Below are 26,107 nucleotides of genomic sequence, written 5' to 3' on the forward strand. Positions count from 1 at the left end.
TGCACGCTGAGCTAACGCGATAACCTATTCCCCTATAGTAGTCAATGGAGCAAAAAAAGTGGAAAAAACCTAACACAACATGAAAATATTAATATTTCACATTCTAATGTTCTTTACATAGCAGAATATGTTCTATCTATTCAGAAATACATATTTCTCCAACATTGGTGTGTCCGGTCCACGGCGTCATCCTTACTTGTGGGATATTCTCTTCCCCAACAGGAAATGGCAAAGAGTCCCAGCAAAGCTGGTCACATGATCCCTCCTAGGCTCCGCCCACCCCAGTCATTCTCTTTGCCGTTGCACAGGCAACATCTCCACGGAGATGGTTAAGAGTTTTTTGGTGTTTAAATGTAGTTTTTATTCTTCTATCAAGTGTTTGTTATTTTAAAATAGTGCTGGTATGTACTATTTACTCTGAAACAGAAAAGGATGAAGATTTCTGTTTGTAAGAGGAAGATGATTTTAGCAGACAGTAACTAAAATCGATTGCTGTTTCCACACAGGACTGTTGAGATGAAGTAACTTCAGTTGGGGGAAACAGTTAGCAGACTTTTCTGCTTAAGGTATGACTAGCCATATTTCTAACAAGACCATGTAATGCTGGAAGGCTGTCATTTCCCCTCATGGGGACCGGTAAGCCATTTTCTTAGTCAAACATAAAAGAATAAAGGGCTTAAAAAAGGGCTTAAAAACTGGTAGACATTTTTATGGGCTAAAACGATTGCTTTATTGGGGCATATTATGCAGATTCTAGCTAATAATTGGCATTATAATCTTGGGGAACGTTTAAAAAACGGAAGGCACTGTGTTGGACACCTTTTTTAGTCTGGGGGCCTTTCTAGTTATAGACTGAGCCTCATTTTCGCGCCATTACTGCGCAGTTGTTTTTGGAGAGCAAGGCATGCAGATGCATGTGTGAGGATCTAAGAATCACTAAAAAAGCTTCTAGAAGGCGTCATTTGGTATCGTATTCCCCTCTGGGCTTGGTTGGGTCTCAGCAAAGCATATAGCTGGGACTGTATAGGGGTTAAATTTAAAAACGGCTCCGGTTCCGTTATTTTAAGGGTTAAAGCTCTGAAATTTGGTGTGCAATACTTTTAATGCCGTAATTTTTGAACAATTCCTTCATACTTTTTCACATATTCAGTAATAAAGTGTTTTCAGTTTGAAATTTAAAGAGACAGTAACGGTTTTATTTTAAAATGTTTTTTGTGCTTTGTTGACAAGTTTAAGCCTGTTTAACATGTCTGTACCATCAGATAAGCTATGTTCTATATGTATGAAAGCCAATGTGTCTCCCCATTTAAATTTATGTGATAATTGTGCCATAGTGTCCAAACAAAGTAAGGACAGTAATGCCACAGATAATGATATTGCCCAAGATGATTCCTCAAATGAGGGGAGTAAACATGATACTACATCATCCCCTACTGTGTCTACACCAGTTTTGCCCACACAGGAGGCCCCTAGTACATCTAGTGCGCCAATACTTATTACCATGCAACAATTAACGGCTGTAATGGATAACTCCATAGCAAATCTTTTATCCAAAATGCCTACTTATCAGAGAAAGCGCGATTGCTCTGTCTTAAACACTGAAGAGCAAGAGGGCGCTGATGATAACTGTTCTGACATACCCTCACACCAATCTCAAGGGGCCATGAGGGAGGTTTTGTCTGATGGAGAAATCTCAGATTCAGGAAAAATTTCTCATCAAGCTGAACCTGATGTTGTGACATTTAAATTTAAATTAGAACATCTGCGCGCACTGCTTAAGGAGGTGTTATCTACTCTGGATGATTGTGACAATTTGGTCATTCCAGAGAAATTATGTAAGATGGACAAGTTCCTAGAGGTTCCGGTGCCCCCCCGACGCTTTTCCTATACCCAAGCGGGTGGCGGACATAGTAAATAAAGAGTGGGAAAAGCCCGGCATACCTTTTGTTCCCCCCCCCTATATTTAAGAAATTATTTCCTATAGTCGACCCCAGAAAGGACAGATGGCAGACAGTCCCTAAGTTCGAGGGGGCGGTTTCTACTCTAAACAAACGCACTACTATTCCTATCGAAGATAGTTGTGCTTTCAAAGATCCTATGGATAAAAAATTAGAGGGTTTGATTAAAAAGATTTTTGTACAGCAAGGTTACCTTCTACAACCAATTTCATGCATTGTTCCTGTCACTACGGCAGCGTGTTTCTGGTTCAAGGAACTAGAAAAGTCGCTCAGTAAAGAATCTTCGTATGAGGAGGTTATGGACAGAGTTCAAGCACTTAAATTGGCTAACTCTTTTGTTTTAGATGCCGCTTTGCAATTAGCTAGATTAGCGGCGAAAAATTCAGGGTTTGCTATTGTGGCACGCAGAGCGCTTTGGCTAAAGTCTTGGTCAGCGGATGTGTCTTCCAAGACAAAATTGCTTAACATTCCTTTCAAAGGTAAAACATTATTTGGACCAGATTTGAAAGAGATTATTTCAGACATCACTGGGGGAAAGGGCCACGCCCTCCCACAGGATAGGTCTTTTAAGGCTAAAAATAAGCCTAATTTTCGTCCTTTTCGCAGAAACGGACGAGCCTCTAATTCTGCATCCTCTAAGCAAGAGGGTAATACTTCACAACCCAAACCAGCCTGGAAACCAATGCAAGGCTGGAACAAGGGTAAGCAGGCCAAGAAGCCTACCACTGCTACCAAAACAGCATGAAGGGATAGCCCCCGATCCGGGACCGGATCTAGTGGGGGGCAGACTCTCTCTCTTTGCTCAGGCTTGGGCAAGAGATGTTCAGGATCCTTGGGCGCTAGAAATAGTTTCTCAAGGTTATCTCCTGGAATTCAAGGAACTACCCCCAAGGGGAAGGTTCCACAGGTCTCACTTATCTTCAAACCAAATAAAGAGACAGGCATTCTTACATTGTGTAGAAGACCTGTTAAAGATGGGAGTGATACATCCAGTTCCAATAAGAGAACAAGGAATGGGATTTTATTCCAATCTGTTCATAGTTCCCAAAAAAGAGGGAACATTCAGACCAATTTTGGATCTGAAGATCCTAAACAAATTTCTCAGGGTACCATCGTTCAAAATGGAAACTATTCGAACGATCCTACCCACCATCCAGGAAAGTCAATTTATGACTACAGTGGATTTAAAGGATGCGTACCTACATATTCCTATCCACAAGGAACATCATCAGTTCCTAAGGTTCGCTTTTCTGGACAAGCATTACCAGTTTGTGGCACTTCCATTCGGATTAGCCACTGCTCCAAGGATTTTCACAAAGGTACTAGGGTCCCTTCTAGCGGTTCTAAGACCAAGGGGCGTTGCAGTAGTACCTTACTTGGACGACATCCTAATTCAAGCGTCGTCCCTGTCAAAAGCAAAGGCTCATACGGACATCGTCCTAGCCTTTCTCAGATCTCACGGATGGAAGGTGAACAAAGAAAAAAGTTCTCTGTCCCCGTCAACAAGAGTTCCCTTCTTGGGAACAATAATAGATTCCTTAGAAATGAGGATTTTTCTGACAGAGGTCAGAAAATCAAAACTTCTAAGCTCTTGTCAAGTACTTCATTCTGTTCCTCGTCCTTCCATAGCGCAGTGCATGGAAGTAATAGGATTGATGGTTGCAACAATGGACATAGTTCCTTTTGCACGAATTCATCTAAGACCATTACAACTGTGCATGCTCAGACAGTGGAATGGGGATTATACAGACTTGTCTCCGATGATTCAAGTAGATCAAAAGACCAGAGATTCACTCCATTGGTGGCTGACCCTGGACAATCTGTCACAGGGAATGAGCTTCCGCAGACCAGAGTGGGTCATTGTCACGACCGACGCCAGTCTAGTGGGCCAGGGCGCAGTCTGGGAATCCCTGAAAGCTCAGGGTCTATGGTCTCGGGAAGAGTCTCTTCTCCCGATAAACATTCTGGAACTGAGAGTGATATTCAATGCTCTCAGAGCTTGGCCTCAACTAGCAAAGGCCAAATTCATAAGGTTCCAATCCGACAACATGACGACCGTTGCATATATCAATCATCAGGGGGGAACAAGGAGTTCCCTGGCGATGAGTCGTCAGACATTCCATCCGGGGGAGTGGGAACTCCATCCGGAAATCTTTGCCCAAATAACTCAATTATGGGGCATTCCAGACATGGATCTGATGGCGTCTCGTCAGAACTTCAAGGTTCCTTGCTACGGGTCCAGATCCAGGGATCCCAAGGCGACTCTAGTAGATGCACTAGTAGCACCTTGGTCCTTCAACCTAGCTTATGTATTCCCACTGTTTCCTCTCATTCCCAGGCTGGTAGCCAGGATCAATCAGGAGAGGGCCTCAGTGATCTTGATAGCTCCTGCGTGGCCACGCAGGACTTGGTATGCAGACCTGGTGAATATGTCATCGGCTCCACCATGGAAGCTACCTTTGAGACAGGACCTTCTTGTTCAGGGTCCATTCGAACATCCGAATCTGGTTTCCCTCCAACTGACGGCTTGGAGATTGAACGCTTGATTTTATCAAAGCGCGGGTTTTCAGATTCTGTAATAGATACTCTGATTCAAGCTAGAAAGCCTGTAACTAGAAAAATTTACCATAAAATATGGAAAAAATATATCTGTTGGTGTGAATCCAAAGGATTCCCATGGAACAAGATAAAAATTCCTAAGATTCTATCCTTTCTACAAGAAGGTTTTGAGAAAGGATTATCTGCAAGTTCTCTAAAGGGACAGATCTCTGCTTTATCTGTTTTACTTCACAAAAGACTGGCAGCCGTGCCAGATGTTCAAGCATTTGTTCAGGCTCTGGTTAGGATCAAGCCTGTTTACAGACCTTTGACTCCTCCCTGGAGTCTAAATCTAGTTCTTTCAGTTCTTCAAGGGGTTCCGTTTGAACCTTTACATTCCATAGATATTAAGTTACTATCTTGGAAAGTTTTGTTTTTAGTTGCAATTTCTTCTGCTAGAAGAGTTTCAGAGTTATCTGCTCTGCAGTGTTCTCCGCCCTATCTGGTGTTCCATGCAGATAAGGTGGTTTTGCGTACTAAGCCTGGTTTTCTTCCGAAAGTTGTTTCTAACAAAAATATTAACCAGGAGATAGTTGTACCTTCTTTGTGTCCGAATCCAGTTTCAAAGAAGGAACGTTTGTTACACAATTTGGATGTAGTCCGTGCTCTAAAATTCTATTTAGAGGCTACTAAAGATTTCAGACAAACATCTTCCTTGTTTGTTGTTTATTCTGGTAAAAGGAGAGGTCAAAAAGCGACTTCTACCTCTCTTTCCTTTTGGCTTAAAAGCATTATCCGATTGGCTTATGAGACTGCCGGACGGCAGCCTCCCGAAAGAATCACAGCACACTCCACTAGGGCTGTGGCTTCCACATGGGCCTTCAAGAACGAGGCTTCTGTTGACCAGATATGTAAGGCAGCGACTTGGTCTTCACTGCACACTTTTGCCAAATTTTACAAATTTGATACTTTTGCTTCTTCGGAGGCTATTTTTGGGAGAAAGGTTTTGCAAGCTGTGGTTCCTTCCGTTTAGGTGACCTGATTTGCTCCCTCCCTTCATCCGTGTCCTAAAGCTTTGGTATTGGTTCCCACAAGTAAGGATGACGCCGTGGACCGGACACACCAATGTTGGAGAAAACAGAATTTATGCTTACCTGATAAATTACTTTCTCCAACGGTGTGTCCAGTCCACGGCCCGCCCTGGTTTTTTAATCAGGTCTGATGAATTATTTTCTCTAACTACAGTCACCACAGTATCATATGGTTTCTCCTATATATATTTCCTCCTGTCCGTCGGTCGGATGACTGGGGTGGGCGGAGCCTAGGAGGGATCATGTGACCAGCTTTGCTGGGACTCTTTGCCATTTCCTGTTGGGGAAGAGAATATCCCACAAGTAAGGATGACGCCGTGGACCGGACACACCGTTGGAGAAAGTAATTTATCAGGTAAGCATAAATTCTGTTTTCTACATATATCTGATGTTATTTTGGTAAAATATATATCTATACCTCAATATAGATGATTAAAAATAGGAATAGATATATACATTTATATAGGAATATCTATTGATAAATACTTCTGCTATGTTCAGAACATTGGTATGTGAAATATTTGCAGTAAATACACTGTATAACACTTTATTAAATATGAATATGAACTGCAAATGGCTCCAATGCACTTATATATTTGTCAATATATATGTGTGCGTATGCATTTCTTTCCTAAGATATGATGAGTCTACAGCATCATCATCAATTACTGTTGGGAATATCACTCCTGGCCAGCAGGAGGAGACAAATAGCACCACAGCAAAGCTGTCAAGTATCACTTCCCTTCCCACAACTCCCAGTCATTCTCTTTGCCTCTGTACATGGAGGAGGTGAAGTTTTTGGTGTCTGAAGAAGATTGGACTTCAATCAAGATTTTATTATTTTGAAAACCAGAGTAGGTTTACTCTGCCTTTTACTCTCAAGATGGAGTCTAGCTGTACTCCACGTTAGTCTCTTCAGTAGGGTAGTGGTGGCTTTAAAGCAGTTAGTAACTTGTGATGTGGGCTATCACTGCATTTTCCTAACATGTTGCTGCCCTGGTATAGAAAGCCAGAGTAGGTTTACTCTGTTCTCTCTCTCTTCCACAGGTATCTGTGAGGAGTGGCGTCTTCTCATACCTGGTGAGCTGTCCTCCTGCCGGATGGCTAGATGCAGGTACGTGCTGTGGTATCTTCTACAGTATGTATGGGAGATTATGCACAAGTTTATGGAACAAAATATATCCTAGTAGGATATTATTGATGGCAGTGTGCAGGCACTTCATGTGATATTTGTTGAGGGACTGTTTTCCTTTTGTTGGTATTGAAGGGGTTAACCAGCTTTGTGAGGCTAGAATTTGTATTATTACAAATTTGGACCATACTATAAGAGATTCTCTCTCTACAGTTTAGAGAGTTGATTGATGTACTGGGCTTGTTTTCATGTGTCTGACTTGAGTAAGGCTTTATCCGGAGTGTATCCCCTGGGCTTAAAGGGACACTGAACCCAAATTTTTTATTTCGTGATTCAGATAGAGCATGCAATTTTAAGCAACTTTCTAATTTACTCCTATATTACATTTTCTTCATTCTCTTGGTATATTTATTTGAAAAGCAAAAATGTGAGTTTAGAAACCGGCCTATTTTTGGTGAACAACCTGGGTTGTTCTTGCTGATTGGTGGATAAATTCACCCACCAATAAACAAGTGCTGTCCAGTGTACTGAACCAAAAAATGTCTGGCTCCTTAGCTTAGATGCCTTCTTTTTCAAATAAAGATAGGAAGAGAACAAAGAAAATTGATAATTTGAGTCAATTAGAAAGTTGCTTAAAATTGCATGTTCTATCTAAATCCTGGGGAAAAAAATGGGTTCAGTGTCCCTTTAAAGGCGGAATTCTAGGAGACGATGTTTGAGTTCTGTTTTTTCTGGTACTCGTTTTACTGATCTATTATTTACATTTCAGATGAGTGTGTGCACTTATTTTTAGTGACTGAGAGTTTGTTTGCGTGCCGGAAGATGGCTCCAACTCCTTCTTTGTTAATGAAGAAGGGAGCAGCGCCATTTCTGTGTCTCTCTTGTTGCACTCTCGTGACCTGTGTTCCTCTCTGATTGCGATTGGAGCGGCGAGTCTAGATGCAGAGTTTTTCTCCTATCAGCTTAAGCCCCAATATATGCATTGACATAAGTTTGGTTAGATCTTTTGGGGTTTTTCACTCTTAATAAATGCCTATTTGAAATACATTAAAGATGTGAATTAAGACCAGATGTTTAGCAATGTGCTAATATAGAAGCTCAATGAAGTTATTCTTTGCAATCTAAACTTCTATGGTTAGAAATCGCAGGAAAAATTGGAACAGGGGTCTGTTCCTATATATATATATATATATATATATATATATATATATATATATATATATATATATATATATATATATATATATATATATATATTGGGTTCTCCTATTAAATGGTATGTCTTTATGTTTAAAAGTGACAGTATTAATTTTTCAAAATTTATGGTAAATATGTTATACTAGCCTTATGTCTCTCAGGCTGATGCTGCTTAGGCTAGGCCACAGATTTCTCCTTAAACGTCCCAAACCTCTATGGCATCACATGTAGTGCCCTGTGGTTCCTCCCAATCTCCTGGAGGAGTGTATTTGCATACAGAATTTACAGCTCTGTATCCTCTGCCGTATCTGCGGTCTGTTTTCCTTTTTTTACAGGGAAAATGCAAGAGGACATTTAATGTTTCAGATAATAAGGTTTCTGCTCCACATGCTGCTGCACAGTTTTGTCTTCATCTAAGTTTGGTGAGGAGGATTTTCCGATAGTTTTTGAGGGTGAAATCTCCGATCCGGACAGTATAATTCCTTCATCTGATGCTGAAGTGGTCTCCTTTAGATGTATGCTTCAACACCTCGTGTAATGTTATAGAAAGTTTTAGCTACTTGGACAACACTGATCCCCCTGTCATTGTCAACCCTTCGAAGTTTTGTAAACTTTATCAGTTCTATGTTTTTCATTCCTATGAGGATGTGTTCTAGCCGTGCTATGGGAATTTTTCACAGGAATAGGAGAAACTGGGTATACTCTTCTTTCTGTCTCCCGTCCTTTAAAGTATTTTCCTGTTGCTGACTCCATTAAAATGCACGGTGTCTTTAGTAGAAGGGAGCTTTCTACTATAGCTCAGAGAACTTAGATCCATGTGGAGGTTAGCTAGCTCCTTTATGGATCCATGGTTAAGAAGCTGGAGGTTTACTTGTTCATTTAGAACAATGCCTTATCTTATTAGACTTGCTGTACTAGCAAGCCAAGGTTTGTGGCTGAAATCTTGATCAGCTGAGAAGCCTACCTGTGGCTTAATTGTACAGCCTATGCTTTATGGTTCTGCAGTTGCAGGTTCAATATTTTATGTTTCCTCCAAATCCACGCTTCTGGCGTTTCCTTTCTAGGTTGATCTGCCATAATTTTCCTCTGACTTTTTGGGTGAAAAGAGGGTTTTCTCTTGTAAGGTGTATCCAGTCCATGGATCATCCATTACTTGTGGGATATTCTCCTTCCCAACAGGAAGTTGCAAGAGGACACCCACAGCAGAGCTGCTATATAGCTCCTCCCCTAACTGCCATATCCAGTCATTCTCTTGAAACTCTCAACAAAGATGGAGGTAGTAAGAGGAGAGTGGTAAAATATAGTTAGTTTTTCTTCAATCAAAAGTTTGTTATTTTCAAATAGTACCGGAGTTGTACTATTTTATCTCAGGCAGTATTTAGAAGAAGAATCTGTCTGCGTTTTCTATGATCTTAGCAGCTTGTAACTAAGATCCACTGCTGTTCTCACATATGTCTGAGGAGTGAGGTAACTTCAGAGGGAGAATGGCGTGCAGATTATCCTGCTATTGAGGTATGTGCAGTTTTAAGTTTTTCTAGGGACTAGAAAATGCTGCTGGTACCTGATTAATGTAAGTTAAGCCTAAAAACAGTGATTTAATAGCGACTTGTATCAGGCTTACTACCAGAGATATATACTCTAATAATATGGCAATATAAAATGTTTGCTGGCATGTTTAATCGTTTTTATATATGCTTTGGTGATAAAAATTAATGGGGCCTAGTTTTTTCCACATGGCTGGCTTGATTTTGGCCTAGAAACAGTTTCCTGAGGCTTTCCACTGTTGTAGTATGAGTGGGAGGGGCCTATTTTAGCACTTTTTTGCGCAGTTAAAATTACATTCAGCTTCCCTCAGCAGTCCCCTGCATGTTATAGGACATATCTGAAGGGCTCTAAAGGCTTCAAAAGTCATTTATTGAGGAAGGTAGGGCCACAGCAGTGCTGTGGCAGTTGTTGTGACTGTTTAAAAAACGTTTATTTCGTTTTTTTGATCCGTTTTTTGCATTAAGGGGTTAATCATCTATTTGCAAGTGGGTGCAATGCTCTGCTAACCTATTACCTACACTGTAAACATTTCATTTGATTTACTGCCTTTTTTCACTGTTTTTCAAATCTTGACAAAATTTGTTTCTCTTAAAGGCACAGTACCGTTTTTTATATTTGCTTGTTAACTTGATGTAAAGTGTTTTCCAAGCTTGCTAGTCTCATTGCTAGTCTGTACAAACATGTCTGACATAGAGGAAACTCCTTGTTCATTATGTTTAAAAGCCATGGTGGAACCCCATATGAGAATGTGTACTAAATGTATTGATTTCACTTTAAACAATAAAGATCAGCTTTTGTCTTTAAAAAACTTATCACCAGAGGATTCTGACAAGGGGGGAAGTTATGCCGACTAACTCTCCCCAAGTGTCAGACCCTTTGACTCCCGCTCAAGGGACTCACGCTCAAATGGCGCCAAGTACATTAAGGACGCCCATAGCGATTACTTTACAAGACATGGCGGCAGTCATGGATAATATACTTTCAGCGGTATTAGCCAGACTACCTGAATTTAGAGGAAAGCATGATAGCTCTGGTGTTAGGCGTAATACAGAGCATACAGACGCTTTAAGAGCCATGTCTGCTACTGCCTCACAATATGCAGAAGCTGAGGAAGGAGAACTTCAGTCTGTGGGTGATATCTCTGACTCAGGGAAACCTGATTCTGATATTTCTACTTTTAAATTTAAGCTTGAGAACCTCCGTGTTTTGCTTAGGGAGGTTTTAGCTGCTCTGAATGACTGTGACACAATTGCAGTGCCAGAGAAATTGTGTAGACTGGATAAATACTTTGCAGTGCCGGTGTGTACTGAGGTTTTTCCAATACCTAAAAGGTTTACAGAAATTATTAATAAAGAGTGGGATAGACCCGGTGTGCCGTTTCCCCCCCCCCCTCCTATTTTTAGAAAAATGTTTCCCATAGATGCCACCACACGGGACTTATGGCAAGCGGTCCCTAAGGTGGAGGGAGCAGTTTCTACTTTAGCAAAGCGTACTACTATCCCTGACGAGGACAGTTATGATTTTTCAGATCCTATGGATAAAAAATTAGAGGGTTACCTTAAGAAAATGTTTATTCAACAAGGTTTTATCCTGCAGCCCCTTGCATGCATTGCTCCTGTCACTGCTGCTGCAGCGTTCTGGTTTGAGTCTCTGGAAGAGGCTTTACAGACAACGACTCAATTGGAGGACATACTTAACAAGCTTAGAGCACTTAAGCTAGCTAATTCTTTTGTTTCTGATGCCATTGTTTATTTGATTAAACTAACGGCTAAGAATTCTGGATTGACCATCCAGGCGCGTAGGGCGCTATGGCTCAAATCTTGGTCAGCTGACGTGACTTCAAAGTCTAAACTACTTAACATTCCCTTCAAGGGGCAGACCCTATTCGGGCCTGGTTTGAAGGAAATTATTGCTGATATTACTGGAGGTAAAGGTCATGCCCTTCCTCAGGACAGGTCCAAATCAAGGGCCAAACAGTCTAATTTTCGTGCCTTTCGAAACTTCAAGGCAAGTGCAGCATCAACTTCCTCTGCTACAAAACAAGAGGGAACTTTTGCTCAGTCCAAGACGGCCTGGAAACGTAACCAGTCCTGGAACAAAGGCAAGCAGGCCAAAAAGCCTGCTGTTGCCTCTAAGACAGCATGAAGGAATTGCCCCCTATCCGGTAACGGATCTAGTAAGGGGCAGACTTTCTCTCTTCAAGAGATGTTCAGGATCCCTGGGCGTTGGAGATTATATCTCAGGGGTATCTTCTGGACTTCAAGGCTTTTCCTCCACAAGGGAGATTTCACCTTTCATGATTATCTGTCAACCAGATAAAGAAAGAGGCATTCTTACACTGTGTGAAAAACCTCCTAGTTATGGGAGTGATCCATCCAGTTCCAAAGGAGGAACAGGGACAGGGATTTTACTCAAATCTGTTTGTGGTTCCCAAAAAAGAGGGAACCTTCAGACCAATCTTGGATCTAAAGATCTTAAACAAATTCCTCAGAGTTTCATCATTCAAAATGGAAACTTTTCGGACCATCCTACCTATGATCCAGGAGGGTCAATATATGACTACGGTGGATCTAAAGGATGCTTACCTTCACATTCCGATACACAAAGATCATCATCGGTTCCTAAGGTTTGCCTTTCTGGACAGGCATTACCAGTTTGTGGCTCTTCCCTTCGGGTTAGCTACAGCCCCAAGAATTTTTACAAAGGTTCTGGGGTCGCTTCTGGCGGTCCTAAGACCGCGGGGCATAGCAGTGGCCCCTTATCTAGACGACATCCTGATACAGGCGTGAAATTTCCAAATTGCCAAGTCCCATACGGACATAGTTCTGGCATTTCTGAGGTCGCACGGGTGGAAAGTGAACGAGGAAAAGAGTTCTCTGTCCCCACTCACAAGAGTCTCCTTCCTAGGGACTCTAATAGATTCTGTAGAAATGAAAATTTACCTGACGGAGTCCAGGTTATCAAAACTTCTAAATTCTTGCCGTGTTCTCCATTCTATTCCGCGCCGTTCGGTGGCTCAGTGCATGGAGGTAATCGGCTTAATGGTAGCGGCAATGGACATAGTTCCGTTTGCGCGCCTACATCTCAGACTGCTGCAACTATGCATGCTCAATCAGTGGAATGGGGATTAAACAGATTTGTCCCCTCTACTAAATCTGGATCAAGAGACCAGAGATTCTCTTCTCTGGTGGCTATCTCGGGTCCATCTGTCCAAAGGTATGACCTTTCGCAGGCCAGATTGGACAATTGTAATGACAGATGCCAGCCTTCTAGGTTATGGTGCAGTCTGGAACTCCCTGAAGGCTCAGGGATCATGGACTCAGGAGGAGAAACTCCTCCCAATAAATATTCTGGAATTGAGGGCAATATTCAATGCTCTTCAGGCTTGGCCTCAGTTAACAACCCTGAGGTTCATCAGATTTCAGTCGGACAACATCACGACTGTGGCTTACATCAACCATCAAGGTGGAACAAGGAGTTCCTTAGCGATGTTAGAAGTCTCCAAAATAATTCGCTCGGCAGAGAAACACTCCTGCTACCTATCAGCAATCCATATCCCAGGTGTAGAGAACTGGGAGGCGGAATTTCTAAGTCGTCAGACTTTTCATCCGGGGGAGTGGGAACTCCATCCGGAGGTGTTTGCTCAATTGATTCATCGTTGGGGCAAACCAGAACTGGATCTCATGGCGTCTCGCCAGAACGCCAAGCTTCCATAGTTTCCTCTGCTCCCTCGACTGATTGCCAAAATCAAGCAGGAGAGAGCATCAGTGATTTTGATAGCGCCTGGTATGCAGACCTAGTGGACATGTCATCCTTTCCATCTTGGACTCTGCCTTTGAGACGAGACCTTCTACTTCAAGGTCCTTTCAGTCATCCAAATCTAATTTCTCTGAGACTGACTGCATGGAGATTGAACGCTTGATTTTATCAAAGCGTGGCTTCTCCGAGTCTGTCATTGATACCTTAATACAGGCACGAAAGCCTGTTACCAGGAAAATCTACCATAAGATATGGCGTAAATATCTTTATTGGTGTGAATCCAAGAGTTACTCATGGAGTAAGATTAGGATTCCCAGGATATTATCTTTTCTCCAAGAGGGTTTGGAAAAAGGATTATCAGCTAGTTCTTTGAAGGGACAGATCTCTGCACTGTCTATTCTTTTGCAAAAGCGTCTGGCAGATGTTCCAGACGTTCAGGCATTTTGTCAAGCATTGGTTAGAATCAAGCCTGTGATTAAACCTGTTGCTCCCCCATGGAGCTTAAATTTGTTTTTTAAAGTTCTTCAAGGGGTTCCGTTCGAACCTCTTCATTCCATGGATATCAAGCTTTTATCTTGGAAAGTTCTTTTTTTGATGGCTATTTACTCAGCTCGTAGAGTCTCCCGAGTTATCTGCTTTACAATGTGATTCTCCTTATCTGATCTTCCATGCAGATAAGGTAGTTCTGCGTACAAAACCTGGGTTTTACTTACAAGCTACTAAAGATTTTCGTCAAACATCTGCTTTGTTTGTTGTTTACTCTGGACAGAGAAGAGGTCAGAAGGCTTCGGCAACCTCTCTTTCTTTTTGGCTAAGAAGCATAATCCGCTTAGCCTATGAGACTGCTGGACAGCAGCCTCCTGAAAGGATTACAGCTCTTTCTACTAGAGCCGTGGCTTCCACTTGGGCCTTTAAAAATGAGTCTTCGCTTCATACTTTTTCCAAATTCTACAAATTTGATACTTTTGCTTCTTCGGAGGCTATTTTTGGGAGAAAGGTTTTACAGGCAGTGGTACCTTCCGTTTAAGTACCTGCCTTGCCCCTCCCTTCATCCGTGTACTTTAGCTTTGGTATTGGTATGCCACAAGTAATGGATGATCCGTGGACTGGATAGATCTTACAAGAGAAAACACAATTTATGCTTACCTGATAAATTTATTTCTCTTGTGGTGTATCCAGTCCACGGCCCGCCCTGTCATTTTAAGGCAGGTCAAAATTTTAGATTAAACTACAGTCACCACTGCACCCTATGGTTTCTCCTTTCTCGGCTTGTTTCGGTCAAATGACTGGATATGGCAGTTAGGGGAGGAGCTATATAGCAGCTCTGCTGTGGGTGTCCTCTTGCAACTTCCTGTTGGGAAGGAGAATATCCCACAAGTAATGGATGATCCGTGGACTGGATACATCACAAGAGAAATAAATTTATCAGGTAAGCATAAATTGTGTTTTTCTACCACAGGTCAAGAGAGTAAGACTGAAGGAAAGTTTTCCTTTTCCTCTTTCTGCTAGATCAGTCATGTCAGTCAGTCTTTTGGAGTCTATCTAGATTTCCTCCCTTGGGCAGATTTCTCCTTCTAGAGTATCTGCGATCCAGGTATGATGGAAGACTTTCCTTGAACTGGGTTCAGGACCTTCCTCTCTGTGAGTGATTTTTCCAGTCCCAGTCTGGGAATGGGATCTAGGTATTTACCTCAAGTAACTCAGGTTCTGATCTTCAAAGTAGTATCCTGTTCATAACAAGCATAGTCCTGAAGGCTTTATTGTTCCCTTGATCGGGATCTTCTCAAATTTCTGAGAAAGACTTTTGGGTCTTGGGGTATTGCAAGGATGTTTTTATGGACAATATATGGTTCAGTTGTCATCCTTCCTTTGAGCAATCTTTCTATAAAGAGATCTTGTCAATCTACTTTTAACTCCCACAGTCCCATAATGTAGTGGTTATCTCGTCTGCTTCACACGCAGAAGGTCCTGGGTTCAGAACCCAGTGGGACTATTCCCTTACATGAATGGGAATGAATCTGGGAAAGAGTTCCCTTGTCCCATCTACAAGTGGATTTACTTGGATCTCCCGCTACTATTCACAGTATGCACCCACTTCCGGCTGATCTCGGAAGTTAAGTAAGGACAGGCCTGTTCAGTACCTGGATGATGAGCTGCCTGGGAAACCTCTTGGGAACTCCAGGTGCAGTAGAATTGGACCTTAATAGATTCTCTATCTAGGAGACGATGTCTAACAGAGGTCAGATAATTAAGGATTTATTCTTTTTCTGCTGTTAGCAGTTTAATGTCCAGCTAACAGCAAGCTCTAGTGGTCCAGGAGGTTGGGAGTTTGGATCTAGCTGCAGTTGTATTTTCTTCACTGTTCAGTGACTCTCTGTATGGAAGGAATTTGGTCAGATGGTTCCCATTCTTCATTCCCTTTGCTTTTTTCCATAAAATGGAGAACTCTTAGATCTGTCTCAGAATAGATCTAATTTCAGTCGACCAGAGATTCTGTCCGGTAGGGTTTTTTTTCAGAAGTATCTGTCTCAGGACGCGTGCTTCTGGAGACATTCCTGGGTGATGTGACCATGGACACCAACCTACTGGGCTGGTAAGCAGTCTGGGTCTAGTTAAGTGTCTGCTCTCCTCTTTGAAATCTTGGAATAGAGACCGATTTGTAATCCTCTGATGGCTTGGCCTCAGTCGTTCTTAGCTTGGTTCCAGTTGGACAATATATATGATATGGTGAGTCCACGGCCCCGCACTTTATTTTTTACTGAAACCTCAGGCACCTCTGCACCTTGTGTTGCTTCTTTTTCTCCATTTACCATCTGTCGAATGACTGGGGGTTGTGGGAAGGGAAGTTATACTTGACAGCTTTGCTGTGGTGCTCTTTGCCTCCTCCTGCTGGGCAGGAGTGATATTCCCAACAGTAATTGATGATAATGCTGTGGACTCACCATGTATATGTATGTATCTCTATGTTAAAGCATTTTGCCTGCTTTTTTTTCTAACACCTAGGACCTCATATCTTTGAGCCTTTTTTTAACTTTTTTGTGCAATTTGTTTTAATAATTTGTGTTAGATGGTGTTATTATGAGTGGAACTGTACTTTTACATGCATTTTTTATGTGTTTTGTGACACTTTCTTTCATGTAATTGGCAAGAGTCCATGAGCTAGTGGCGTATGGGATATAAAATCTTACCAGGAGGGGCAAAGTTTCCCAAACCTCAAAATGCCTATGAATACACCCCTCACCACACCCACAATTCAGTTTTACAAGCTTTGCCTCCTATGGAGGTGGTGAAGTAAGTTTGTGCTTGATTTTCTTCGTTGATATGTGCTTCTCAGCATTTTGAAGCCCGATTCCTCTCAGAGTACAGCATTTGTCAGGGGGATGTGAAGGGAGTATCACCTATTGATTCTATGGTTTTCCTCATGGGAAATCTTTTCAAAGGTTCTCTGTTATCGGTCGTAGAGATTCATCTCCTACCTCCCTTTTCAGATCAATGATATACTCTCATATTCCATTACCTCTACTGATACTGTTTCAGTACTGGTTTGGCTATCTGCTATATGTGGATGGGTGTCTTTCGGTAAGTATGTTTTCATTACTTAAGACACTCTCAGCTATGGTTTGGCACTTTATGTATTATTACAAAGTTTTAAATATATGTATTGTACTTATATTTGCCATGAGTCAGGTTTAAGTATATTTCCTTTTGCAGACTATCAGTTTCAAAATTGGGAAACATATTTAGGAAGTTATTTTTTATTACCTGGGGTATAGTCTTTTCTTCAAATTTGACTGCTTTTTCATTAATTTTCGTTGGCAAAATTAGGCTTGCAAGGTCGCAAAATGCTGATATTTAGTGCGTCATTCTTGGTGCTAGAATTTTTTTGGCGTGAAGGTACGTTTGGTGACGCAAATTCGTCATTTCCGGAGAGGTTGCGTCTGCCATGACGCGAGTTGTGTCATTTCCGGATGTTGTTAGCGCCAAATAATTTTGCATTGTGCATCATACTTGGCGCCAAATTATTTATTTATTTAAACCCCACTTCCTATATGTCTTTTGCTCTTTTTTCCATTCCTGAAACTGCCATATAAGGAAATTGATCATTTTGCTTTATATGATGTTTTTTTCTCTTACATTTGCAAGATGTCTCAATTTGATCCTCAGAAACCACTGTTGGAATCCTGCTGCCTGATAACAGTTCTACCAAAGATAAGTGTATCTGTTGTAAGTTTGTGGAGATTATATCTCCAGCTGTAGTATGTAACAGTTGTCATGACAAGCTTTTGCATGCAGAGAATGTATCCTTCAGTACTAGTACAATGCCTGTTGTTCTTTCAACATCTGATGTACATGATATCCCTGGGAATATAAAAGATTTTTATTGCTGATGTGATTCAGAAGGCTTTGTCTGCTATTCCGCCTTCTAATAAACATAAAAGGTCTTTTAAAACTTCTCATAAAGTTGATGAAATTTCAAATGACCAACAACATACTGTCATAGTCCGGATTACTGTCCCTTTAAGGCAGGTCTATATATTCCCATCATGCCTCTGGCTCTTTGCCAATAGTTTTAGTTAATGTAGCTAAGTTCTAAAGGACTCAAGCTTCCACAACTTAGAGACGCCTGGCTTCACAACTTATATGTTGTCAAAAACTCGACTACTTAAATCTACAGATTTTGGACTTTGTTACAATTGTTGTTTTGAGCTGTTACACAGTTAAATTATCTCTCATCTGCATAATTGTGTTTCACACTGAACTATAATAACTCCATTACCTGTACTACTCAGGAGAAGGCAAAGACACTCAACCGGACATCAGCAAATGGTGAATGTTATTCACATAAACTTTCATCCTACTCAGTGAACTGTTTATTAGCACCACTTTGCATACGCACCGACTAGAGAGCATTGACCACTCTCCCCTCTGTTTGCCTGTCAGTGTTTCCACGAACCCAATTGGTTCTTTGTTACACACCCTCTGTGTGACGTCACACGCTATCCGCTCCGCGCTGCTCACTCGATCCACATTTCAGCTACAGGGTGTAGCTCTCTCTCTTCAAGCAGCACAACAGGTAAACAGTTTATTGGAATACTTTAAACCTAAAGGCATGTTAATAAACCAGACTTTGACTACTACATATTATGCAAGTTATGCAAATATATAAAATGGATTTGTGTCAATTCAATTGAGTTTAAGTTCCATTACCAACGTAATCTGTATGTATTAACTTTCCTGGAAGTCTTCTCAGTAACTACAGGATTAACCCTCAATACTCCTGTAACCAACTAATCAGAATAAAAACCTGAGATATTCTATTTATCTTCCTTTCTAACCTCTGCAGTTGAGATCCAACTTAACTATTATACACCTGTGCTTAGCAAATTCTATCAGCTGCCTTACACATACTGAATTATCCTCCTCTGATGAGGATCTATCTGGTTCTGAAGATCCTTCCTCAGATATTGACACTGACAAATTTACTTATCTCTTTAAGATGGAGTATATTCATAAAGAAGTGTTGGTTGCTTTAGGTATTGAGAATTCTAGTCCTCTTGTTACTAAAATTAGTAAACATTTAAATACTGTTTACAAGCCTCCTGTGATTACTCGAGAGGTTTTTCCAGTTCCTGATGCTATTTCTGATATGATTTCTAAGGAATGGATTAAGCCTAGTACTTCTTCTATTCCTTCTTATAGTTTTAAGAAGTTGTATCCTTTGCAAGCAGCTAGAGAAAAAAAAAAAAAAGTTTATGGGGCTATTTTTACTCTTGCCAAACGTACTACTATTCCTATGAGATAGTACTTCTTTTAAGGTTCCTTTAGATAGGAAACTTGATTCTTATCTAAGGAAAGCTTATTTATTTTCTGGCTATATTCTTAGGCCTGCTATATCCATGGCTGTTGTTGCAGCTGCATCAACTTTTTGGTTGTAAAGCTTAGCGCAACAGGAAACTGATTTTGATTTGTCTAGCATTGTTTGCTTGCTTGTTAAATCTCTTTGTCTTTAGCTATTTTAGTCTAGATTACTATCTCTTTCTTTCCAAGGTAATAATTTATTGTGTTCTCAGTTGGATCCAATTATATCAACTATCACTGGGGGGAGGGAGTTTTTTGCCTCAGGATATAATCCTAAGGGTAAATCTAAAACCTTCTAATCGTTTTCGTTCTTCTTCAAGTTGGAATAGATCCAAGCCCTTTAAAAAACCAAAGCTAGCCCCCAAGTCTGCATGAAGGTGCGGCCCTCATTTCAGCTCAGCTGGTGGGGGGCAGATTGAAATTTTTTTCAAAACATTTGGACAGATTCTGTCCAAAATCAGTGGATTCAGAGTATTGTCTCTCAAGGGTATCGAATAGGATTCAGAGTAAGACCTCCTGTGAGAAGATTTTTTCTTTCACACGTCCCAGTAAATCCAGTGAAGGCTCAGGCTTTTCTGAAGTTTCAGATCTGGAGCTTTCAGGGGTAATCATACCAGTTCCGTTTCAGGAACAGGGTCTGGGGTTTATTCAAATCTATTCATTGCCCCAAGGAAAGAAAATTTATTCAGGCCAGTTTTAAATCTGAAATTCTTAATCGTTTTGTAAGAGTGCCATCTTTCAAATGGTAACTATAAGGACTATTCTGCCTTTTGTTCAGCAAGGTCATTTTATGTCCACGATAGGCTTACAGGATGCATATCTTCATATTCCAATTCATCCAGACCACTATCGGTTTCTGAGATTCTCTTTTCTAGACAAGCATTAACAATTTGTCACTTTTCCATTTGGCCTAGCGACAGCTCCAAGTTTTTTCTCAAAGGTTCTTGGTGTTCTACTCTCTGTATTCAGAGAAAAGGGTATTGCGGTATTCCTTAATTGGATGACATCTTGGTACTAGCTCAGTCTTTACATTCTGCTGAATCTCACACGAATCAACCAGTATTGTTTCTTCAAAGACTTGGTTGGAGGATTTACCAGAAAGTTCCTTGATTCCTCAGACAAGGGTCACTTTTTTAGGTTTTCAGATAGATTCAGTGTCCATGACTCTGTCTCTAACATACAAGAGACAAATGAAATTTGTTTCAGCTTGTCAAAACCTTCAGTCTCGATCATTCCCTTTGCTTGTTTTTATATAAGACCTCTTCAGCTTTGTATGCTGGATCAATGGTGCAGGAATTATACAAGGATATCACAGTCAATATCCTTAAATCCCAACGTTCGACTCTCTCTGTCTTGGTGGTGTGACAACCTTCGTTTAGTTCAAGGGTCCTCTTTTGTTCGTCCAACCTGAACTGTAATCACAACAGATGCAAGTATTTCAGGTTAGGGAGCTGTCTGGGTATCTCTGACAGCACAAGGAGTTTGGAAACCTCAAGAGGCAAGGTTACCAATTAATATTTTAGAACTCCATGCTATTTTCAGGGCTCTTCAGGTTTGGCATCTATTGAAGAAAGAATCATTTATATGTTTTCAGACAGACAATATCACAACTGTGGCATATGTCAATCATCAAGGTGGGACTCACAGTCCCCTAGCTATGAAAGAAGTATCTTGGATACTTTATTGGGCAGAATCCAACTCTTGTCTAATTTTTGCGGTACATATCCCAGGTATAGTCAATTGGGAAGTGGATTATCTCAGCCATCAGACTTTACATCCGGGGGACTGGTCTCTACATCCAGATTGTTGAGATGTGGGGTCTTCCAGAAATAGATCTGATGGCTTCCCATCTAAACAAGAAACTTCCCAGGTACTTGTTCAGTTCCAGGGATCCTTAGGCGGAGTCGATGAATGCGGTAGCAGTTCTTTGGTTTTACCAACCTGCTTATATTTTCCTGCCTCTAGTTCTTCCAAGTGTGCTCTACAAGATCATCATGAAACAATTGTTTGTGTTTCTGGTAGTACCTGCATGGCCTCACAGGTTTTGGTATGCGGATCTTGTTTGGATGTCCAGTAGCAAACATTTGCCACTTCCTTTAAGACCAGACCTTTTGTCTCAAGGTCAGTTTTTCCATCAGGATCTCAAATCTTGAAATTTGAAGGTATGAAAATTGAATGCTTAGTGTTTAGTCATAGAGGTTTCTCTGACTCAGTGATTAATACTATGTTACAGGATCGTAAATCTGTTTCTAGGAAGATTTATTATCGAGTTTGGAAAACTTTTATTTTATTTTTCAGTTTCTTCAGGATGGTTTGGATAAAGATTTGTCTGCAAGTTCCTTGAAGGGACAAATCTCTGCTCTTTCTGTTTTATTTCACAGAAAGATTGCTAAGCTTCCTGATATTCACTGTTTTATACAGGCTTTGGTCCGTATCAGGCCTGTCATTAAATCAATCTCTCCTCCTTGGAATCTTAATTTGGTTTTGAAGATTTTACATGCTCCTCCTTATGAGCCTATGCATTCTTTGGATATTAAACTACTTTCTTGGAAAGTGTTGTTCCTTTTGGCTATCTCTTCTGCTAGAAGAGTTTCTGAATTATCTGCTCTTTCTTGTGAGTCTCTTTTTCTGATTTTCCATCAGGATAAGGCGGTTTTGCGGACTTCATTTGAATTTCTTCCTAAGGTTGTGAATTCTAATAACATTAATAGGGAAATTGTTGTTCCCTCGTTGTGTCCTATTCCTAAGAATTCTTTGGAGAGATCCTTACATTCTTTGGATGTTGTTAGAGCTTTGAAATATTATGTTGAAGCTACTAAAGATTTCAGGAAGACTTCCAGTCTATTTGTTGTCTTTTCTGGTTCTAGGAAAGGTCAGAAAGCTTCTGCCATTTCCTTGGCATCTTGGTAAAAGCTTTTGATTCATCAGGCTTATTTGGAGTTGGGTAAGGCCCCGCCTCAGAGAATCACAGCTTATTCAACTAGATCAGTCTCCACTTCGTGATCTTTTAAGAATTAAGCTTCAGTTGATCAGGTTTGCAAAGCAGCAACTTGGTCTTCTTTGCATACATTTACTAAATTCTACCATTTTGATGTGTTTGCCTCTTCGGAAGCAGTTTTTGGTAGAAACTTTTTTCAGGCAGCTGTTTCAGTTTGATTCCTCTGCTTATGTTTTTTTTTTGCATTTATGAGAAAAACTTATTCTTTTGGGTGTGGATTTTATTTATTTAGTGGAAAATGGCTGTTTTTATTTTATCCCTCCCTCTTTAGTGACTCTTCTGTGGAGTACCACATCTTGGGTATTAATATCCCATACGTCACTAGCTCATGGACTCTTGCCAATTACATAATTTATGTACGAACTTACCTGATAGATTCATTTCTTTCAAATTGGCAAGACTCCATGAGACCCACTCTGTTTTTGGTGGTTATGATTTTTTTGTATTACGCACAGTTATATTCCCAGTTCCTTTTTTAATGCTTTCTACTCCTTTTTCTATCACCCCACTACTTGGCTATTCATTAAACTGAGTTGTGGGTGTGGTGAGGTGTGTATTTATAGGCATTTTTAGGTTTGGGAAACTTTGCCCTTCCTGGTAGGATTGTATATCCCATACGTCACTAGCTCATGGACTCTTGCCAACATGAAAGAAATTAATTTATCAGGTAATTTCTTACATAAATTATGTTTTTTTGTTTCGTGAAACAGTTAACCAGAGCTCTGAGAACTCTGCAATCATTCTAGTTTGAGTGCAATCACATTTACTTTCAACTTGTAATGCGAGAGCCACACGTGACAGGCGCAAACAGCCATGATAAACCCCTTGTCACTCAAACTTAACTGTTAATGCGCCACTCGTTATCTGTCCCTTCCATTTCACAGCATTTGGCTAAAGTGTCATACAAACAGAATTTCTTCAAATCAAGACAAGGGTTTTGTGTCCTCAAAGTTCAATATGGTGCTACTTCACCAGTCATATATTCTTAAAAAATAATATGCAATAAAATAAGATTTATACTTACAGATAAGTCAGTTCATTCCTACAAAAAGTTATAATATATGAAAATATTTTTGTGTGTCTTCTACCTTGTCTATTACCTAAATCAAGGATGGCTAACTGGTGGGCCATAGGCCACATACAACCCTCTGCACTATAGGCCACATACAACCCTCTGCCAATAGGATTGAGCTTGCATTCTATTGACTGTTCCAATCAGCCAATAGAATGCAAGCTCAATCCTATTGGCTGATTTGATCAGCCAATAGGATTGAACTTCAATCCTATTGGCTGATTGCATCAGCCAATAGGATTTTTTCTACCTTAATTCTGATTGGCTGATAGAATTCTATCAGACAATCGGAATCTAAGGGACGCCATCTTGGATGATGTCATGTAAAGGAACCGTCATTCAGTAAGAAGACTCCAGATGAAGAGGATGCTCCGCGTCGGATGTCTTGAAGATGGACCTGCTCCGCGTCCGATGGATGAAGATAGAAGATGCCATTTGGATGAAGACTTCTGCTCATCTGGAGGACCACTTCGCCCGGCTTGGATGAAGACTTCTCCCGGCTTTGTTGAGGACTTTGGCCCGGTTGGATGAAGACTTCTGTCGCTTCCTTGAGGATGGATGTCTTCAGAACTGTAAGTCGATCTTCAGGGGGTTAGTGTTAGGTTTTTTAAGGGTGTATTGGGTGGGTTTATTTTTTAGGTTAGGGATTTGGGCTGCAATAGATCTAAATGCCCTTTTAAGGGCAGTGCCCATACAAATGCCCTTTTCAGGGCAATGGGGAACTTAGGTTTTTTTAGTTAGTATTTTATTTGGGGGGTTGGTTGTGTGGGTGGTGGGTTTTACTGTTGGGGGGGTTGTTTGTATTTTATTTTTTTACAGGTAAAAGAGCTGATTACTTTGGGGCAATGCCCCGCAAAAGACCCTTTTAAGGGCTATTGATAGTTTATTTTAGTTTAGGCTAGGGTTTTTTTATTTTGGGGGGGCTTTTTTTATTTTGATAGGGCTATTGGATTAGGTGTAATTAGTTTAAAGATCTGTAATTTGTTTTTTATTTTCTGTAATTTAGTGTTTGTTTGTTTTTGTACTTTAGCTAATTGTATTTAATTTATTTAATTGTATTTAATTTAGATAATATTTTTAATTGTAGTGTAGTGTTAGGTGTTAGTGTAACTTAGGTTAGGTTTTATTTTACAGGTACTTTTGTATTTATTTTAGCTAAGTAGTTATTAAATAGTTAATAACTATTTAGTAACTATTCTACCTATTTAAAATATATACAAACTTGCCTGTAAAATAAAAATAAACCCTAAGATAGCTACAATGTAACTATTAGTTATATTGTAGCTAGTGTAGGGTTTATTTTATAGGTAAGTATTTAGTTTTAAATAGGAATTATTTAGGTAATAACATTAATATTTATTTAGATTTATTGTAATTATATTTAAGTTAGGGGGTGTTAGGGTTAGACTTAGGTTTAGGGGTTAATATGTTTATTATAGTGGCGGTGATGTTGGGAGTGGCAGATTAGGGGTTAATAAATGTAGGTAGGTTGCGGTGACATTGGGGGAGGGAGATTAGGGGTTAATAAATATAATGTAGTCGGCAATGTTGGGGCAGCAGATTAGGGGTTAATAAGTATAATGTAGGTGGCGGCGATGTCCGGAGTGATAGATTAGGGGTTAATAAATATAATGTAGGCGGCAACGATGTCATGGGCGGAAGATTAGGGGTTAATAATTGTAAGATTAGGGGTGTTTAGACTCGGGTTCATGTTAGGGTGTTAGAATCAATGGGGCTGCGTTACTGAGTTTTACGCTGCTTTTTTGCAGGTGTTAGACTTTTTCTCACCTGGCTCTCCCCGTTGATACCTATGGGGAAATTGTGCACGAGCACATACGACCAGCTCAACGCTGACCTAAGCATCGCTGGTATTGAAGTGCGGTATGGAGCTCAATTTTGCTCTGCGCTCACTTCTTGCCTTTTAACGCCGGGTTTGTAAAAACCCGTAATACCAGCGCTGTAGGTATGTGTGCGGTGAGTAAAAACTGCTCGTTAGCACCGCATAGCTCCTAACGCAAAACTCGTAATCTGGCCAAAAATAAATTAATTTGTTGTGTACAAACCAATATCTGAAAAATGCAAAATTATTAAATTGTGTGATTAGCTCCACTGTAAATAAAGTGACTCATTCCTCTCTCGCCTACTGATCCCTAAAATATATGGTATTTTCTCCAGATTTGAAAAGGAACGACTATTCACCTGGGAAGATCAACTTGGGGTTTGAAAGTGGAGAAGCAGACACAGATGAAAACCTTTCTGAATGTAATACAAGACTGTAAATAAACATTTCAGTAAATCTGATGTATATATATGTATCAAGATTTCCTTTACTATAGAATTTAAAATACTTAAAATTGTGTAAATTTATACCTCAAGCGTATGTTCCTTATTCATTCCACTGTATTTCCTCCTCAAAAAGAATGTTTTTGAAAATGTATTTTTTACATATGTGTAAATTTCACTTAAATTACAGAATTAAATAACACAAGTATTTTTTCTTCCTTTTAGAAGATTCCAAAGAATTTCATTATATGGGAAAACTAATTTTAAATATACTGAAGAATTAATAACTTGTTGCTTCAGATTCCATATTATGCATTCAGATTACTATTGTAATAACTCTAGAATATATTTTTCTTCTTTAGATAATCTTTGTATCTTTTAGGATACTTTCTTGGAACTGATGATAGATAGTTTGAATTCAATATTATTGTTTGTTGCGTAATAAAAAAAGAAAAACATATACCATCTATGTTTTAATGATTTTCATGAACATTTTCTGCTAATATGATCTACAACCAATTTCTGTTTGTAGAGTTTTATGTAGAATGCCTCCAGCAACACGTGTATATGGAATGTACAAGCAAATGCTAAAGAAAACAAATTTTAGCAGTTAATTTAGGTACGGTAAAAAGTTTATTCGCACCTTTAAGAGAACCAGATTTTCAAAAGTAAAAC

At 40.1% G+C, this 26,107-nt stretch overlaps 1 protein-coding gene across 1 annotated transcript in view; it reads left to right on the forward strand.

Annotated features, from left to right (window-relative positions):
* The window catches only part of TRPM6 (transient receptor potential cation channel subfamily M member 6), a 327,340-nt gene extending 301,912 nt beyond the window's left edge, over window positions 1-25,428 (forward strand). Inside the window, exon 39 of the mRNA XM_053699972.1 lies at window positions 25,325-25,428. Coding sequence (XP_053555947.1) covers window positions 25,325-25,428 — 104 coding nt within the window. The remainder of the gene's footprint in view (window positions 1-25,324) is intronic.
* Window positions 25,429-26,107: the final 679 nt, after the last annotated feature.

Source organism: Bombina bombina, chromosome 2 (assembly GCF_027579735.1).
Source record: "Bombina bombina isolate aBomBom1 chromosome 2, aBomBom1.pri, whole genome shotgun sequence".
Classification (NCBI taxonomy): domain Eukaryota; kingdom Metazoa; phylum Chordata; class Amphibia; order Anura; family Bombinatoridae; genus Bombina; species Bombina bombina.